The following is an 18,722-nucleotide window of genomic DNA, read 5'->3' on the forward strand; positions in this document are numbered from 1 at the left end:
TGTAACAATAACGCGCCTGGGTTAGATAGAATCAAATTCAACTTGTTGAAGAATCTACCCGGCAATGCCAAGAGGCGCTTGTTGAACTTATTCAATAAGTTCCTGGAGCAAAACATTGTACCGCAGGATTGGAGACAAGTGAAGGTGATCGCCATCCAAAAACCAGGGAAACCAGCTTCTGATCACAACTCTTATAGGCCGATTGCAATGCTATCCTGTATCCGGAAGTTGATGGAAAAAATGATACTCCGTCGTTTAGACCATTGGGTCGAATCAAATGGTCTACTATCAGATATTCAGTTTGGCTTCCGCCGTGCCAAAGGAACGAATGATTGTCTTGCGTTGCTTTCAACAGATATTCAGCTGGCGTATGCTCGCAAAGAACAAATGGCGTCAGCATTCTTGGACATTAAGGGGGCTTTTGATTCCGTTTCTATTGACATTCTTTCGGGTAAACTTCACCGACAAGGATTTTCTCCAATTTTGAACAATTTTTTGCACAATTTGTTGTCCGAAAAGCATATGCATTTTACGCATGGCGATTTGGCAACTTTTCGAATTAGCTACATGGGTCTTCCCCAGGGCTCATGTTTAAGCCCCCTTCTTTACAATTTTTATGTAAATGACATCGACGAATGTCTGGCAAATTCATGCACGATAAGACAACTTGCAGACGACAGTGTAATCTCTGTTACAGGAGCCAAAGCTGCCGATTTGCAAGGACCATTGCAAGATACCTTGGACAATTTGTCTGCTTGGGCTTTACAGCTAAGTATCGAATTCTCTCCGGAGAAGACTGAGATAGTAGTTTTTTCTAGGAAGCATGAACCTGCTCAGCTTCAAACACAATTAATGGGTAAAACGATTTCTCAGGTTTTGGTACACAAATATCTTGGTATCTGGTTCGACTCTAAAGGCACCTGGGGTTGCCACGTGAGGTATCTGATGAAAAAATGTCAACAAAGAGTGAATTTTCTTCGTACAATAACCGGACAATGGTGGGGAGCCCATCCAGGAGACCTTATAAGACTTTACCAAACAACGATATTGTCTGTTATTGAGTACGGGTGTTTCTGCTTCCGCTCTGCAGCAAACACACATTTGATCAAACTGGAGCGAATACAATATCGTTGTTTGCGTATCGCCTTAGGTTGCATGCAATCGACCCATACGATTAGTTTGGAGGTCTTAGCTGGAGTTCTACCTTTAAAAACCCGCTTTTGGAGCCTGTCTTCTCGTATTCTTATCAAATGTGAGGTCTTGAACCGTTCTGTGATTGAAAATTTTGAAAGGTTAATCGAACTTAATTCTCAAACCCGTTTTATGACATTGTATTTCAATCACATGTCCCAAAATATCAATCCTTCTTCGAATATTCCAAATCGTGTCAACTTATTGAATACTTCTAATTCTACTGTGTTTTTCGATACATCCATGATAGACGAAACCCTTGGAATCCCGGATCATTTACGCGTGTAGCAGATCCCCAAAATTTTTTTCTAATAAATATCGAAACATCAACTGCGACAATATGTTCTACACTGACGGATCACTTATCGATGGGTCCACTGGCTTCGGTATTTTCAATAACAATTTAACCGTCTCCCATAAGCTCGATAATCCTGCTTCTGTTTACGTCGCAGAATTAGCTGCAATTCAGTACACCCTAGGGATTATCGAAAAAATGCCCACGGACCATTATTTCATCTTTACGGACAGTCTCAGTTCCATTGAGGCTCTCCGATCGATGAAAGATGTTAAGCACTCTCCGTATTTCCTGGGGAAAATACGGGAACATCTGAGTGCTTTATCCGAAAAATCTTCTCAGATTACCTTAGTGTGGGTCCCTTCTCACTGCTCGATACCGGGCAATGAGAAAGCGGACTCTTTGGCTAAGGTGGGCGCAACAAACGGTGAAATTTACGAAAGACCAATTGCTTTTAATGAATTTTTCGCATTTGTACGTCAGAATACGATCATCAGTTGGCAAAATTCTTGGACCAGAGGGGAACTGGGAAGGTGGTTACATTCCATTATACCCAAGGTATCGACGAATCCGTGGTTCAAGGGGTTGGATGTAGGTCGAGATTTCATTTGCGTGATTTCTCGGCTTATGTCCAATCACTATAGATTTGATGCGCATCTCCTTCGTATTGGGCTCGGGGAAAGTGGTATCTGTGGCTGTGGTGAAGGTTATCACGACATAGAGCACGTTGTTTGGTCATGCCCTGTACACCGTGACGCCAGGTCTAAGTTAGTAGCTTCCCTTGAGGCCGGAGGTAGACGGCCAGCTGTACCTGTTCGTGATGTCTTGGCGAGCCGTGACATACCCTACATGACCCTTATATACGTTTTCCTAAAATCCATCCATGCCCCAGTCTAGTCCCGTTCCCCTCCGTCTACACCCAACAAAACGACAAGAACACGTTTGAACCTTAAGCACAGATTTTGGAATCAGCAACTGCACCCCACTCGAATTCGCCACGACCTGAGAACCCGAGGCCTTCAGTGATATTTTGGCTCAGCGGCACATACCAAATGGCCACTTGAACACTAGCGAACAACAACAACGAACCATAACCAGCAACTAGACCCCGCACAATACCTCCAGGACCCGAGAATACAAACCTCTGCCCCAGCTCATGACATCGGCCATTCAAAGAGCATCAGACGACCATTCAACAACAAAACACTGATTGAAAAATTCATGCTAGTTTTAAGTTAGACTTAATTTCAGCTCGTAGTCGGCAGCGAGGATAAAAAATTTGCTTTTAGTTTTTAAGTCACCAGATATAATTGGCGCCGTTTAACATTAAATTGTATTTGTGCCGTGTCAAATAAATGATATATGAGGAAAAAAAAAAGTTAGTCATTTGTGTGGGTGACACAACATTCCACAATTTCAGAAAGAATTTCAAGTTACAGTAGTAATACTGACTTAAAACTTGATGATTTTACAAATGAATTATATCCTCAGGAGGTTGAAATAAGTGGTAAGTGTATGTTTGTTACTGTTTTATGCAAGTTAATTAGATTTATGCCCGTAATGAAATTACGAAGCTAAAGGCAACACAAGCGATTGTTTGGAGAAGACATTTCATATTAATACAAGAAGAAGCTGACTCGATTGACATTTAAGTGTGTAAAGCATGTTGTCAATATCTATTTAATATTATTTTCTAATCAATAGTGGAGAACCTGTGCCAACTTTTCATGAAGCTGTCCTTGAAGCACTACATCCAAACGTGACAGAAATCTCAGATCCAAAACACGAGGAAACCATCCAGTCCATTATCAATTCTACGGCAATTTTAGCCAAAGTTGCAGAGAAAGTGGATGATTACGAATAACTTAATTGAGTGAATTAACCATATTTTTGTTCCATTAAAATATTCCGCTCCTACCATAGATTTGTTGAACGAACACAGTTTAAAGTTTATTCAAACTATTTTCAATAATTGTTGATGTCGCAGAAGCTAACCATGTAGATTAAAAAGTTTTTGGCTGTTCGACGATCAATGGACTAAAATTATTTGTTCAATTGTTCAGTCATAATGGACCAAGTCATTAATGATTCTTCTTTGATTCAATCAGAGTGGACCAAGTACATTCAATCAGTTACAAACCTGTCCTTTTTGAGCTCACGGCACTCCTTTTTTTTCAATTGTCACATTGCATGATACAGTTAGAGAGTTACTCCAACTTATAACATCAAAACTGCGCAAAAATATTGAAAACTTCAAAATTCCCAGAGCAACAAACTTCAAACTCGTTTTTCTCGAAATGATCAAAATGTCACTTCCGGTCTGACCGGTCTGACTTAACACCGACCATATAGAATAGGTGTACAGAATTTTGTTACATTCCATAAATAATTTACAATGACTGATACATTGTAAATTTCCAGTTGTTAGCTTACTGTTCTCAAGCTTTTAGTCATTATTTCAAATAATACAACGCTAGACAACACACCATATGTAAACAAAGCAAGTGTTTTGGTGTATACTGATATAATTTTGTCGTGAATGTGAATTCCGCAAACTGTACCGTTCATTATAGCTTGGCACAATCTCACCCCAAAAGGGCTCGAAAAGTGTACAGTTTGGAAAAACATTATTTTCTGAGCCAACATAGGTTCAATGCATAATATTTCGTCAAAACATTGGAGACGACATCCTAACGTACCAACTGAGTAGTAAGTTGATGTGATATCTTGATCACTGATACACCTTTTCTATTACAGCTGATAGCTGGCAGAAATTAATTAAGGACATCCTTAATTGTATGGAAACAGGCGGTGATATGCTATATCTTTTACACATACGTTGAGATGCTAACTCTTGAAACATGGCGCGATGTCATAGGGGTGTAAAAAACTAAACAAACACGAAAACGTTTTCCGCAAGCCTTTAAACTAAATTACCGTCTGCCGGGGTGAGATTAAGCCACGGGGGTGAGATTAAGCCAAAACGGAAAATGTTTGTAAGTTAAATTACTTGAGATTTCTAGAACCTAATACCTCAAATTCAATACTTTATGAAACGTGACATGTTTATTCACAACTGCAAATGGAATGTATATAGGGGAGGAGTACCAGTTATGGCAATACCTAAAAAATGTACCAGTTACGGCATGAACCAGTTATGGCCTATGGAGTTTAAATGGTGTATTGCCATAACTGGTACCATTGCGCTTATGCGATATAACCATAACTGGTGCACTTGCCATAACTGGCTCACCTACCCTAATATCAGTGAACTGTTTCACTTAAATTATGTTTCATAGTACAGGGTGAAAAACATGCGCAAATAACGTTATCCAAAAATGGCCCAGGCAAACCAACCCGATCAAGATATCACATCAACTTACTACTCAGTTGGTACGTTAGGATGTCGTCTCCAATGTTTTGACGAAATATTATGCATTGAACCTATGTTGGCTCAGAAAATAATGTTTTTCCAAACTGTACACTTTTCGAGCCCTTTTGGGGTGAGATTGTGCCAAGCTATAATGAACGGTACAGTTTGCGGAATTCACATTCACGACAAAATTATATCAGTATACACCAAAACACTTGCTTTGTTTACATAGGGTGTGTTGTCTAGCGTTGTATTATTTGAAATAATGACTAAAAGCTTGAGAACAGTAAGCTAACAACTGGAAATTTACAATGTATCAGTCATTGTAAATTATTTATGGAATGTAACAAAATTCTGTACACCTATTCTATATGGTCGGTGTTAAGTCAGACCGGTCAGACCGGAAGTGACATTTTGATCATTTCGAGAAAAACGAGTTTGAAGTTTGTTGCTCTGGGAATTTTGAAGTTTTCAATATTTTTGCGCAGTTTTGATGTTATAAGTTGGAGTAACTCTCTAACTGTATCATGCAATGTGACAATTGAAAAAAAGGAGTGCCGTGAGCTCAAAAAGGACAGGTTTGTAACTGATTGAATGTACTTGGTCCACTCTGATTGAATCAAAGAAGAATCATTAATGACTTGGTCCATTATGACTGAACAATTGAACAAATAATTTTAGTCCATTGATCGTCGAACAGCCAAAAACTTTTTAATCTACATGGTTAGCTTCTGCGACATCAACAATTATTGAAAATAGTTTGAATAAACTTTAAACTGTGTTCGTTCAACAAATCTATGGTAGGAGCGGAATATTTTAATGGAACAAAAATATGGTTAATTCACTCAATTAAGTTATTCGTAATCATCCACTTTCTCTGCAACTTTGGCTAAAATTGCCGTAGAATTGATAATGGACTGGATGGTTTCCTCGTGTTTTGGATCTGAGATTTCTGTCACGTTTGGATGTAGTGCTTCAAGGACAGCTTCATGAAAAGTTGGCACAGGTTCTCCACTATTGATTAGAAAATAATATTGAATAGATATTGACAACATGCTTTACACACTTAAATGTCAATCGAGTCAGCTTCTTCTTGTATTAATATGAAATGTCTTCTCCAAACAATCGCTTGTGTTGCCTTTAGCTTCGTAATTTCATTACGGGCATAAATCTAATTAACTTGCATAAAACAGTAACAAACATACACTTACCACTTATTTCAACCTCCTGAGGATATAATTCATTTGTAAAATCATCAAGTTTTAAGTCAGTATTACTACTGTAACTTGAAATTCTTTCTGAAATTGTGGAATGTTGTGTCACCCACACAAATGACTAACTTTTTTTTTCCTCATATATCATTTATTTGACACGGCACAAATACAATTTAATGTTAAACGGCGCCAATTATATCTGGTGACTTAAAAACTAAAAGCAAATTTTTTATCCTCGCTGCCGACTACGAGCTGAAATTAAGTCTAACTTAAAACTAGCATGAATTTTTCAATCAGTGTTTTGTTGTTGAATGGTCGTCTGATGCTCTTTGAATGGCCGATGTCATGAGCTGGGGCAGAGGTTTGTATTCTCGGGTCCTGGAGGTATTGTGCGGGGTCTAGTTGCTGGTTATGGTTCGTTGTTGTTGTTCGCTAGTGTTCAAGTGGCCATTTGGTATGTGCCGCTGAGCCAAAATATCACTGAAGGCCTCGGGTTCTCAGGTCGTGGCGAATTCGAGTGGGGTGCAGTTGCTGATTCCAAAATCTGTGCTTAAGGTTCAAACGTGTTCTTGTCGTTTTGTTGGGTGTAGACGGAGGGGAACGGGACTAGACTGGGGCATGGATGGATTTTAGGAAAACGTATATAAGGGTCATGTAGGGTATGTCACGGCTCGCCAAGACATCACGAACAGGTACAGCTGGCCGTCTACCTCCGGCCTCAAGGGAAGCTACTAACTTAGACCTGGCGTCACGGTGTACAGGGCATGACCAAACAACGTGCTCTATGTCGTGATAACCTTCATCACAGCCACAGATACCACTTTCCCCGAGCCCAATACGAAGGAGATGCGCATCAAATCTATAGTGATTGGACATAAGCCGAGACATCACGCAGATGAAATCTCGACCTACATACAACCCCTTGAACCACGGATTCGTCGATACCTTGGGTATAATGGAATGTAACCACCTTCCCAGTTCCCCTCTGGTCCAAGAATTTTGCCAACTGATGATCGTATTCTGACGTACAAATACGAAAAATTCATTAAAAGCAATTGGTCTTTCGTAAATTTCACCGTTTGTTGCGCCCACCTTAGCCAAAGAGTCCGCTTTCTCATTGCCCGGTATCGAGCAGTGAGAAGGGACCCACACTAAGGTAATCTGAGAAGATTTTTCGGATAAAGCACTCAGATGTTCCCGTATTTTCCCCAGGAAATACGGAGAGTGCTTAACATCTTTCATCGATCGGAGAGCCTCAATGGAACTGAGACTGTCCGTAAAGATGAAATAATGGTCCGTGGGCATTTTTTCGATAATCCCTAGGGTGTACTGAATTGCAGCTAATTCTGCGACGTAAACAGAAGCAGGATTATCGAGCTTATGGGAGACGGTTAAATTGTTATTGAAGATACCGAAGCCAGTGGACCCATCGATAAGTGATCCGTCAGTGTAGAACATATTGTCGCAGTTGATGTTTCGATATTTATTAGAAAAAAATTTTGGGGATCTGCTACACGCGTAAATGATCCGGGATTCCAAGGGTTTCGTCTATCATGGATGTATCGAAAAACACAGTAGAATTAGAAGTATTCAATGAGTTGACACGATTTGGAATATTCGAAGAAGGATTGATATTTTGGGACATGTGATTGAAATACAATGTCATAAAACGGGTTTGAGAATTAAGTTCGATTAACCTTTCAAAATTTTCAATCACAGAACGGTTCAAGACCTCACATTTGATAAGAATACGAGAAGACAGGCTCCAAAAGCGGGTTTTCAAAGGTAGAACTCCAGCTAAGACCTCCAAACTAATCGTATGGGTCGATTGCATGCAACCTAAGGCGATACGCAAACAACGATATTGTATTCGCTCCAGTTTGATCAAATGTGTGTTTGCTGCAGAGCGGAAGCAGAAACACCCGTACTCAATAACAGACAATATCGTTGTTTGGTAAAGTCTTATAAGGTCTCCTGGATGGGCTCCCCACCATTGTCCGGTTATTGTACGAAGAAAATTCACTCTTTGTTGACATTTTTTCATCAGATACCTCACGTGGCAACCCCAGGTGCCTTTAGAGTCGAACCAGATACCAAGATATTTGTGTACCAAAACCTGAGAAATCGTTTTACCCATTAATTGTGTTTGAAGCTGAGCAGGTTCATGCTTCCTAGAAAAAACTACTATCTCAGTCTTCTCCGGAGAGAATTCGATACTTAGCTGTAAAGCCCAAGCAGACAAATTGTCCAAGGTATCTTGCAATGGTCCTTGCAAATCGGCAGCTTTGGCTCCTGTAACAGAGATTACACTGTCGTCTGCAAGTTGTCTTATCGTGCATGAATTTGCCAGACATTCGTCGATGTCATTTACATAAAAATTGTAAAGAAGGGGGCTTAAACATGAGCCCTGGGGAAGACCCATGTAGCTAATTCGAAAAGTTGCCAAATCGCCATGCGTAAAATGCATATGCTTTTCGGACAACAAATTGTGCAAAAAATTGTTCAAAATTGGAGAAAATCCTTGTCGGTGAAGTTTACCCGAAAGAATGTCAATAGAAACGGAATCAAAAGCCCCCTTAATGTCCAAGAATGCTGACGCCATTTGTTCTTTGCGAGCATACGCCAGCTGAATATCTGTTGAAAGCAACGCAAGACAATCATTCGTTCCTTTGGCACGGCGGAAGCCAAACTGAATATCTGATAGTAGACCATTTGATTCGACCCAATGGTCTAAACGACGGAGTATCATTTTTTCCATCAACTTCCGGATACAGGATAGCATTGCAATCGGCCTATAAGAGTTGTGATCAGAAGCTGGTTTCCCTGGTTTTTGGATGGCGATCACCTTCACTTGTCTCCAATCCTGCGGTACAATGTTTTGCTCCAGGAACTTATTGAATAAGTTCAACAAGCGCCTCTTGGCATTGCCGGGTAGATTCTTCAACAAGTTGAATTTGATTCTATCTAACCCAGGCGCGTTATTGTTACAGGACAGGAGGGCAACTGAAAATTCTGCCATCGTAAAAGGTGATTCTATCGCGTCGTGGCGTAGAAAAGGTGTATGGAAACAGGCGGTGATATGCTATATCTTTTACACATACGTTGAGATGCTAACTCTTGAAACATGGCGCGATGTCATAGGGGTGTAAAAAACTTAACAAGCTCATGACATCGGCCATTCAAAGAGCATCAGACGACCATTCAACAACAAAACACTGATTGAAAAATTCATGCTAGTTTTAAGTTAGACTTAATTTCAGCTCGTAGTCGGCAGCGAGGATAAAAAATTTGCTTTTAGTTTTTAAGTCACCAGATATAATTGGCGCCGTTTAACATTAAATTGTATTTGTGCCGTGTCAAATAAATGATATATGAGGAAAAAAAAAAGTTAGTCATTTGTGTGGGTGACACAACATTCCACAAGTTCAGAAAGAATTTCAAGTTACAGTAGTAATACTGACTTAAAACTTGATGATTTTACAAATGAATTATATCCTCAGGAGGTTGAAATAAGTGGTAAGTGTATGTTTGTTACTATTTTATGCAAGTTAATTAGATTTATGCCCGTAATGAAATTACGAAGCTAAAGGCAACACAAGCGATTGTTTGGAGAAGACATTTCATATTAATACAAGAAGAAGCTGACTCGATTGACATTTAAGTGTGTAAAGCATGTTGTCAATATCTATTCAATATTATTTTCTAATCAATAGTGGAGAACCTGTGCCAACTTTTCATGAAGCTGTCCTTGAAGCACTACATCCAAACGTGACAGAAATCTCAGATCCAAAACACGAGGAAACCATCCAGTCCATTATCAATTCTACGGCAATTTTAGCCAAAGTTGCAGAGAAAGTGGATGATTACGAATAACTTAATTGAGTGAATTAACCATATTTTTGTTCCATTAAAATATTCCGCTCCTACCATAGATTTGTTGAACGAACACAGTTTAAAGTTTATTCAAACTATTTTCAATAATTGTTGATGTCGCAGAAGCTAACCATGTAGATTAAAAAGTTTTTGGCTGTGCGACGATCAATGGACTAAAATTATTTGTTCAATTGTTCAGTCATAATGGACCAAGTCATTAATGATTCTTCTTTGATTCAATCAGAGTGGACCAAGTACATTCAATCAGTTACAAACCTGTCCTTTTTGAGCTCACGGCACTCCTTTTTTTTCAATTGTCACATTGCATGATACAGTTAGAGAGTTACTCCAACTTATAACATCAAAACTGCGCAAAAATATTGAAAACTTCAAAATTCCCAGAGCAACAAACTTCAAACTCGTTTTTCTCGAAATGATCAAAATGTCACTTCCGGTCTGACCGGTCTGACTTAACACCGACCATATAGAATAGGTGTACAGAATTTTGTTACATTCCATAAATAATTTACAATGACTGATACATTGTAAATTTCCAGTTGTTAGCTTACTGTTCTCAAGCTTTTAGTCATTATTTCAAATAATACAACGCTAGACAACACACCCTATGTAAACAAAGCAAGTGTTTTGGTGTATACTGATATAATTTTGTCGTGAATGTGAATTCCGCAAACTGTACCGTTCATTATAGCTTGGCACAATCTCACCCCAAAAGGGCTCGAAAAGTGTACAGTTTGGAAAAACATTATTTTCTGAGCCAACATAGGTTCAATGCATAATATTTCGTCAAAACATTGGAGACGACATCCTAACGTACCAACTGAGTAGTAAGTTGATGTGATATCTTGATCGGGTTGGTTTGCCTGGGCCATTTTTGGATAACGTTATTTGCGCATGTTTTTCACCCTGTACTATGAAACATAATTTAAGTGAAACAGTTCACTGATATTAGGGTAGGTGAGCCAGTTATGGCAAGTGCACCAGTTATGGTTATATCGCATAAGCGCAATGGTACCAGTTATGGCAATACACCATTTAAACTCCATAGGCCATAACTGGTTCATGCCGTAACTGGTACATTTTTTAGGTATTGCCATAACTGGTACTCCTCCCCTATATACATTCCATTTGCAGTTGTGAATAAACATGTCACGTTTCATAAAGTATTGAATTTGAGGTATTAGGTTCTAGAAATCTCAAGTAATTTAACATACAAACATTTTCCGTTTTGGCTTAATCTCACCCCCGTGGCTTAATCTCACCCCGGCAGACGGTAATTTAGTTTAAAGGCTTGCGGAAAACGTTTTCGTGTTTGTTTAGTTTTTTACACCCCTATGACATCGCGCCATGTTTCAAGAGTTAGCATCTCAACGTATGTGTAAAAGAAATAGCATATCACCGCCTGTTTCCATACACCTTTTCTATTACAGCTGATAGCTGGCAGAAATTAATTAAGGACATAGGTATATATATATATATATATATATATATATATATATATATATATATATATATATATATATATATATATATATATATATATATATATATATATATATATATATATATATATATATATATATATATATATATATATATATATATATATATATATATATATATATATGTTCTGAGAACAAAATAGAGCGCACGTACTCTTACCAATGTGTTTGTTTTCTATCCAAAATTCATTCACAGATGCATACTTTTTATTACTTTCCAGGTTACTGTGCATGATGTGTGATTCAATTGTTTTATTATCCAGCTCATTAGCTTTGCCGTGATTCAACATTTTTTGTTTATTTTTAGATTTAGTTGACGATAACGTACTGTCCAAACCCACAGGTACACTTTCATGATTCTCGATTGTATATTTATAATATGATGCGAAGACTGTCGTGGTGGTTAATATGATTCCAACTAAACTAAAAAGAAAGGAAATTATAAAAATAACTATTTTTAAATATATAGGAGTGAGCAGAATCGCGCCAAATGATCTGGAAATACGCGAAAATTTAATCGACCATTTTTGATTTGAATGAAACTTTGCATACGTATTTGGCTTAGCAAACTGAGCTTTTTTCACAGATGGAGAGATTTTTTACACCCATGAGTTATATTATAAAAGGGCGTATGCCTTTTGGCATAGGTTTTATTCGAAACATTGTAGCCCAGAAACCGTTGGTTGTATAGAAAACTGTCTGAGAATGAGTTGTAGGGAATTAAAAATGCGTCATAAAAAAATATACACCGTACAAAAAAACAAAAAATTCTGACCAAAAAATAAATAAGCCTTTCTCATTCAATTTTTTATTTGTAAAAATAGATTTACATGAACGCTTTAATCCAATAAATGTATATTCACTCTTTAGGTTCTAAAATATTGATGTTGTAATCTTCACATATAAAAATGCAGCCAAGTCTGTCTGTCTGTCTGATCCATATAGGCCCGAAAACTACCAAACCGATCGACGTGAAAATTTGTATGTAGGGGTTTTTGGTGCCGATAAAGGTTCCTATGATAGTTTGAGACCCCTCCCTCTTCTGGAAGGGAGGGGTCCCATACAAATGAAACAAAAATTTCTGCACAACTCAAGAACAAACCAAGCAAATGAAACCGAATTTGCCATGTGGATGTTTTAAGGGGTAACTAATATCACATCTGTTCAACTGAAGAACCAAAAACGAGACAGAATCTCTTTATTTTAAGTATCGACATCTAGCGGTGGAGAGAATGCATTTTACACTCGAAATTTTATCACGCTTATATTCCATTCATTCAACAAAAGAACCGTATGAGCTCTCGCCGCTTTTTCGTCGAGAGAATCCTTTGTTCTCCCCGGTGCTGGTATAGCGAGGGTGCCTTTTCATGATAAACGTACAGTGCCACCCGCATACGTGCAACGGTTTTTTTGTAGATATATTTTTAATGAATTTCATTGTTGCCCAAGTTGAAAACTGAATATCTTGACTAACGACAATTATTTTTTTACATTGTACCTGATGTCGTAAGCAGTGCTGGTACAGCGCGTCTGATATGCATTTCTAGCAATGTTAGGTATAAAAAACGGTACGAGAAAAAAATATTGTCGTTGATCGAGAAATCCGGTTTCCAAGTCCAACGAAAATATTCAAGTAAATCAACTAACAGTTTAAAATAGTTCCAACAGTCGTGAGGTGTACGATCCAAGAAAATTTGTTAGACAATGTTTGAATGGTTGAAAGATTTTTAGTTTAATTTGTTCTATTGACGTTGATTGTGAATTGTTACTGAATTTCCACTTCAAAGATCTCTTGAATGCGGTCCTGTGTGAAGTGCAGTCGGTCCTGTGAACTTGATTTTGATAGATTCAACTATTCAAGATCACCTTTTTGCCTGGTTATTAAAGCAAAAAAAATAGTTTTTTGGTGCATGTTCAAACTATTGGAGCGAACTGTTCGAACGATGCACTGGAAAATCAATGTAGGATGGAACAGCAAAATATGAATGCGAAAGCTTGGGCACCAATTTGCTGCAGAGTTTTGTTCGAAGTTGCATATCTGTTCTGTGCTAATATGTCCATAATAGTTGGATGAAACACAAATTTGTGCACATCTCGAGAACTAATCAACCAAATGGAACAAAATTTGGCAGGTAAATGTTTTTAGTGGTAACAAATATGTACATAATGGTTTGAAACCCGACTCCCTCTTCTATAAGGGAGGGATCCCATGAAAATGAAACACAAATTTCTCACAGCTCAAGAAGCAATCAAGAAAATACAACCAAATTTGGTATGTGAATGTTTTTAGAGGTAACAAATATGTCCATAATGGTTTGACGCCACTCCCTCTTCTGGTAGTACATGTTTCTTCACAAATTTCTGCACATCTCGCGAACTAATCAACTAAATGGAACCATATTGGCAGGTGAATGTTTTTAGTGGTAACAAATATGTTCCATAATCGACCTCAGACAACATTTTGGATTGTAAGATGGCAACGTCCGGTTTCTGGGAAACAGCCGAAAATGGCCGATTTCCACCCAATATAATAATAGCCGGATCTAGAATAATACACAGGAGCTAAAATCGACAACAGATAGCATTTTAAATTCTAAGATGGCGACTTCCGGTTTCTGAAAACAGCAGAAAATGACCAAATACCACCCAATATTAGTTTTTCTTTAACCAGTATCCTAAATACCATTTTGAAATCCAAGATGGCGACTACCGGTGTGTGAAAAACAGCCTAAAATAAACAAATACTATCCAATATGAGAATCTCTGGAACCAGATTGATGCAAGGAGCTAACAATTGACCTCAGGCACCATTTTGAATTGCTAAATGGCAACTTATAGGCAATAGTTGGAAATGACCGAATAATACTCAATATGGATATTTCCGTAAACGTGATGATGCATAGAAACCAAACATTGACCCTGGACACTATTTTGAATTTGAAGACGACCACTTTTAGTTTCTGGAAAACAACCAAAAATACCTCCCAATATGGGTATTTCCGGTGTCAGATTGATGCCAGAAAGTCTGCTGATAATGACAGAATACCACCCAATATGAATATATTCAGAATTAGGGCGATGTACAGAAGCCAACAGACGAGGATGTTGTCATTTCGATAAAACCAATCATTTCAAACGATTTTTTATTTGACTTTGATCATATCCTATGGCCGATTCGTCGTGCATTTGCAGACTTCAAACAAACCGCAAGGAATCAATGAACTTGGAACGTTCAAATAGTACAAAACCACATTTAAATTATGTTGAGGCCACATATATCGATCAAAGCAGGTATAGTTTTAAATAGTCTTTGAATTTCTCTTCCTTCCATAACTTTTGAGCCACATATCAAATTGTTATGAAATTTGTTATTTGTAAGTTTGACAGATGACTCGTTCGTATGACACTAGTTATGTTCGAATAAGTCATGTAATCTTTGAGATAATAGACTTTCGTTGTTTTATTAACAATTTAATACATAACGGTTGCTTAAGTTCGATTATAATCAAATGAAATGGGAACGTGTAAGGCAGCCAAACTTTGAAACCACGTGTTCAATCATAATTCATCAGTTAAGCCTTAAGTAGCCCGCTCATCTGATAATAATAATCAAATCGGTTGTGTAGTTTCTGAGATAATGAAGTTTCGTGATTTTCACAAGTCGGCACATTACAAATGAAGTTACAGTTCGATTACAGTAAAATGCAATAGGGTCTTCTGAGGCAGCTAGACCATTCATTTGACACTGATTTTGTGGAAATCGGGTCAGCCATCCCTTAGAAAAGTGAGTGAGTCCAAGTAGTCTTCGGAATATGTTCCATTGCATAGCTGGATTTCACATTTTTAAAAACATAACAGGCAAAGTAATAGTCCGACTGCAAAACAAATCAATAGGGTCTTATGGGGCAATTAGACCTTCCATTTGACACTGATTTTATGAAAATCGGTACAGCCATCTCTGGGAAACATGAGTGAGATTAAACAGTCTTCAGAACACGTTTCTTTTCATAACTTTTGAACCACAAGTTCAATCTTTATGAAATTCAAAACTTAAGGGTTTTCTAGGTAGCTCGTTCTTTTAAGAACAATTTTGTCCAAATCGGTTGTGTAGTTTCTGAGATATTGATGTTTCATGATTTTCACATTTTTAAACATAACCTCTAAACTAAAAATTCGATTACAATGAAATTCAACAGGGTCTCATGGGACAACAAGACCTTTCATTTGCAATTAATTTAATGAAAATCGGTCCAGCCATCTCTGAGAAAAGTGAGTGAGAATAAAAATCTGCACATACACACACACACATACACACACACACACACACATACAGAAAATGCTCAGCTCGTCGAGCTGAGTCGAGTGATATATGCCATTCGGCCCTTTGGAGCACTTTTATACCCTCGGTTTTGCAAGTGATTGCTATACCTTTCTAGGAGATAGGCAAAAAAAAAGAGTTGAATTTTTTTTCAATTATTTTTAAAGAAACTTGAAGTTAATTCGCAACTTTAAAAAAAAGTTTATGATGGAGAAATGAAAAATATTTTTTTTATGGTATGGTAGAGAGTCATTTTGAACCAAAAAGCTCATGGTAGTTAACATTCTAAAGGCATCGGTTTACGAGTTATTCTGATTTTAAGCTCGAAAAATTATTAATATTTAGGAAAATACACATTTTTCATAATTTGTCCGTTCGTTGTTATCCAGCAAAAACCATTCGTTCATTAGAATGCTTTATCAAAAATATACAATTCATTCTTTGACAACAAGAACGGTTCTCAAGAAAAAGGTTAATATGTTTCAAGTAATATATATATATATATATATATATATATATATATATATATATATATATATATATATATATATATATATATATATATATATATATATATATATATATATATATATATATATATATATATATATATATATATATATACAGGTCGGACTCGATTATATACAGTCTCCGAAAAATTTTCACTGTATATAATCGAATCCTGTATATAATCGAATCAGAAAAAAAATTTTTTTTTGTTTATTTTGCATAAATATTTTGTTGTTTTTGAATAAATAAGTAGGATTTTTGTGACTAACCCCCTTAAAGTCGCAAAAAACCTTTCTTACAAAAATTTATGCATATATAATCGAATCAGAAAAAAAACTTTTTTTGTTTATTTTGCATACATCTTTTGTTGTTTTTAAATAAATAAGTAGAATTTTTTTGACTAACCCCCTTAAAGTCGCAAAAAACCCTTCTTACAAAAATATATGTATATATGTATAATCGAATCAGAAAATTTTTTTTTGTTTATTTTGCATACATCTTTTGTTGTTTTTAAATAAATAAGTGGAGTTTTTTTGACCAACCCCCTTAAAGTCGCAAAAAACCTTTCTTACAAAAATTGATGTATGTATAGATTTCGTAGTTACTCTTTATGTTATTGCAGTCAGCCATGGCAAGAACACTACACCGTGCTGCACGGGTGCCACTTTTGCATAGAAACACTACACGGCGTGTACGGTCGTTCTTACACATTACGCAGTGCAAGTTGCAATACACGCCGTGTAGTGTTTTAAATATTTTCTCCGTAGTGCGTGTTTTAAACATGGCTGATTGCAGCAAACCTTAAGAAAAATTTTGATCAGTGTGTATTGTGTTTGTTTACTCTTTTAGTTTTGATATTGTTGTGCTGCGTTTTCAAGCAATTCAGAACAAAAAATGGCAAGTGCTTACGTAAAAGCCAGGAAACGAAGAAACGTTTTTACTTTTGCTCAAAAAGAAAAAGTTCTTTACGATCTCGAACAAGGTCTGTCGGTTCGTGACGTACAACAAAAATACAACATCGCTGAAGCAACTGTGTATCATTTGAAAAAAGACAAAGAACGGACCTTTATGAATCAATAAGGAAGCGCTTATTTATAACGTAACGCAAGAATAATTATTGTTGATCTCCTTTCCCCCTTTGCCATGCTTTTTGTTTAAATTTTCCGTATGGGTTGCAACACTTTGCCAACTCTTTCCCGGTTCCTGAGCGTTACATAATTTGTAAACGTTCCCTCGCGATATTTCTGTTTTAGATCAGCTTTACTTTACTTGAAACATTATGGCTCAAAAACCAACGTTTTGGGTCAAAAAATGTTGCGTTACGTCATATTGGACTGAAGGGAACGTCCATTAATTACGTACCGTAAATAAAAACTATTTTCGACCCCCTCTTTCCTCTAGGTAACGCTCTTTGTATAGATCTTCAAAATTTTAAGTATTGATTGCTACGTTTCGTCAAATCTCTACCTCCCCCAAGCGTTACGTATTTTTGGTCGATCCCTATACGACATTGCTGCTTTAGGTAAGTTATACTCAAAATTGAAAAAAAAAAAATTTTTTTTTATGATTCGATTATATACAATTTTGTATATAATCGAATCATATATAATCGAGTCAATATATAATCGAGTCTGTATATAATCGAGTCCGACCTGTATATATATATATATATATATATATATATATATATATATATATATATATATATATATATATATATATATATATATATATATATATATATATATATATATATATATATATATATATATATATATATATATATATATATATATATATATATATATATATATATATATATATATATATATATATATATATATATATATATATATATATATATATATATATATATATATATATATATATATATATATATATATATATATATATATATTAGTTTCACCTTATATTTTATATAGGGTACCGGATCTATTTTCGTCAGGTTTTACCTATTATCGTCCGGGGGGTAAATGATGTCCTAGAGCGTTTGTTTCTTGCATGATAGTTCTTCATAATGCAGAGTACCTCTCTGCAAAATAATAGTTCTCTATGCCTTCATTACCCCCACGACGATAATAGGTAAAACCTGACTATAATAGAGCCGATACCCTACATCATAAGTAAATGATTCGTCATCTTTTGAAAACAGCTTCGTCTGTATCTTATTTTCTGAAATTGAAACAAAAGAGTGATACTTTTGTGTGCCAGCTATTATTTTAGATTTTTTGAAAATACTGCTTCATTCTGTTACTCCTTGTTCATATTCTTCATATGATACCTAACTGAAAACCCGAAACCCGAGCCCGACCCGTACCCGACGGGTTCGGGTCGGGTTTGAAAATTTTTGAAAGTGTCGGGTACGGTCGGCTTCGGGTTTTGTGAAAAAAATATTTTCGGGTTCGGG

The 18,722-nt window shown here is 36.6% G+C and overlaps 1 protein-coding gene across 2 annotated transcripts in view; it reads right to left on the reverse strand.

Moving 5' to 3' along the window:
• The window catches only part of LOC129732222 (O-acyltransferase like protein), an 82,655-nt gene that overhangs the window by 48,451 nt on the left and 15,482 nt on the right, over nt 1-18,722 (reverse strand). For both annotated transcript variants that reach the window (XM_055692873.1, XM_055692872.1), the window contains exon 5: nt 11,627-11,889. In XM_055692873.1, coding sequence (XP_055548848.1) covers nt 11,627-11,889 — 263 coding nt within the window. The remainder of the gene's footprint in view (nt 1-11,626; nt 11,890-18,722) is intronic.

This window comes from Wyeomyia smithii, chromosome 3 (genome assembly GCF_029784165.1).
Source record: "Wyeomyia smithii strain HCP4-BCI-WySm-NY-G18 chromosome 3, ASM2978416v1, whole genome shotgun sequence".
NCBI lineage: Eukaryota > Metazoa > Arthropoda > Insecta > Diptera > Culicidae > Wyeomyia > Wyeomyia smithii.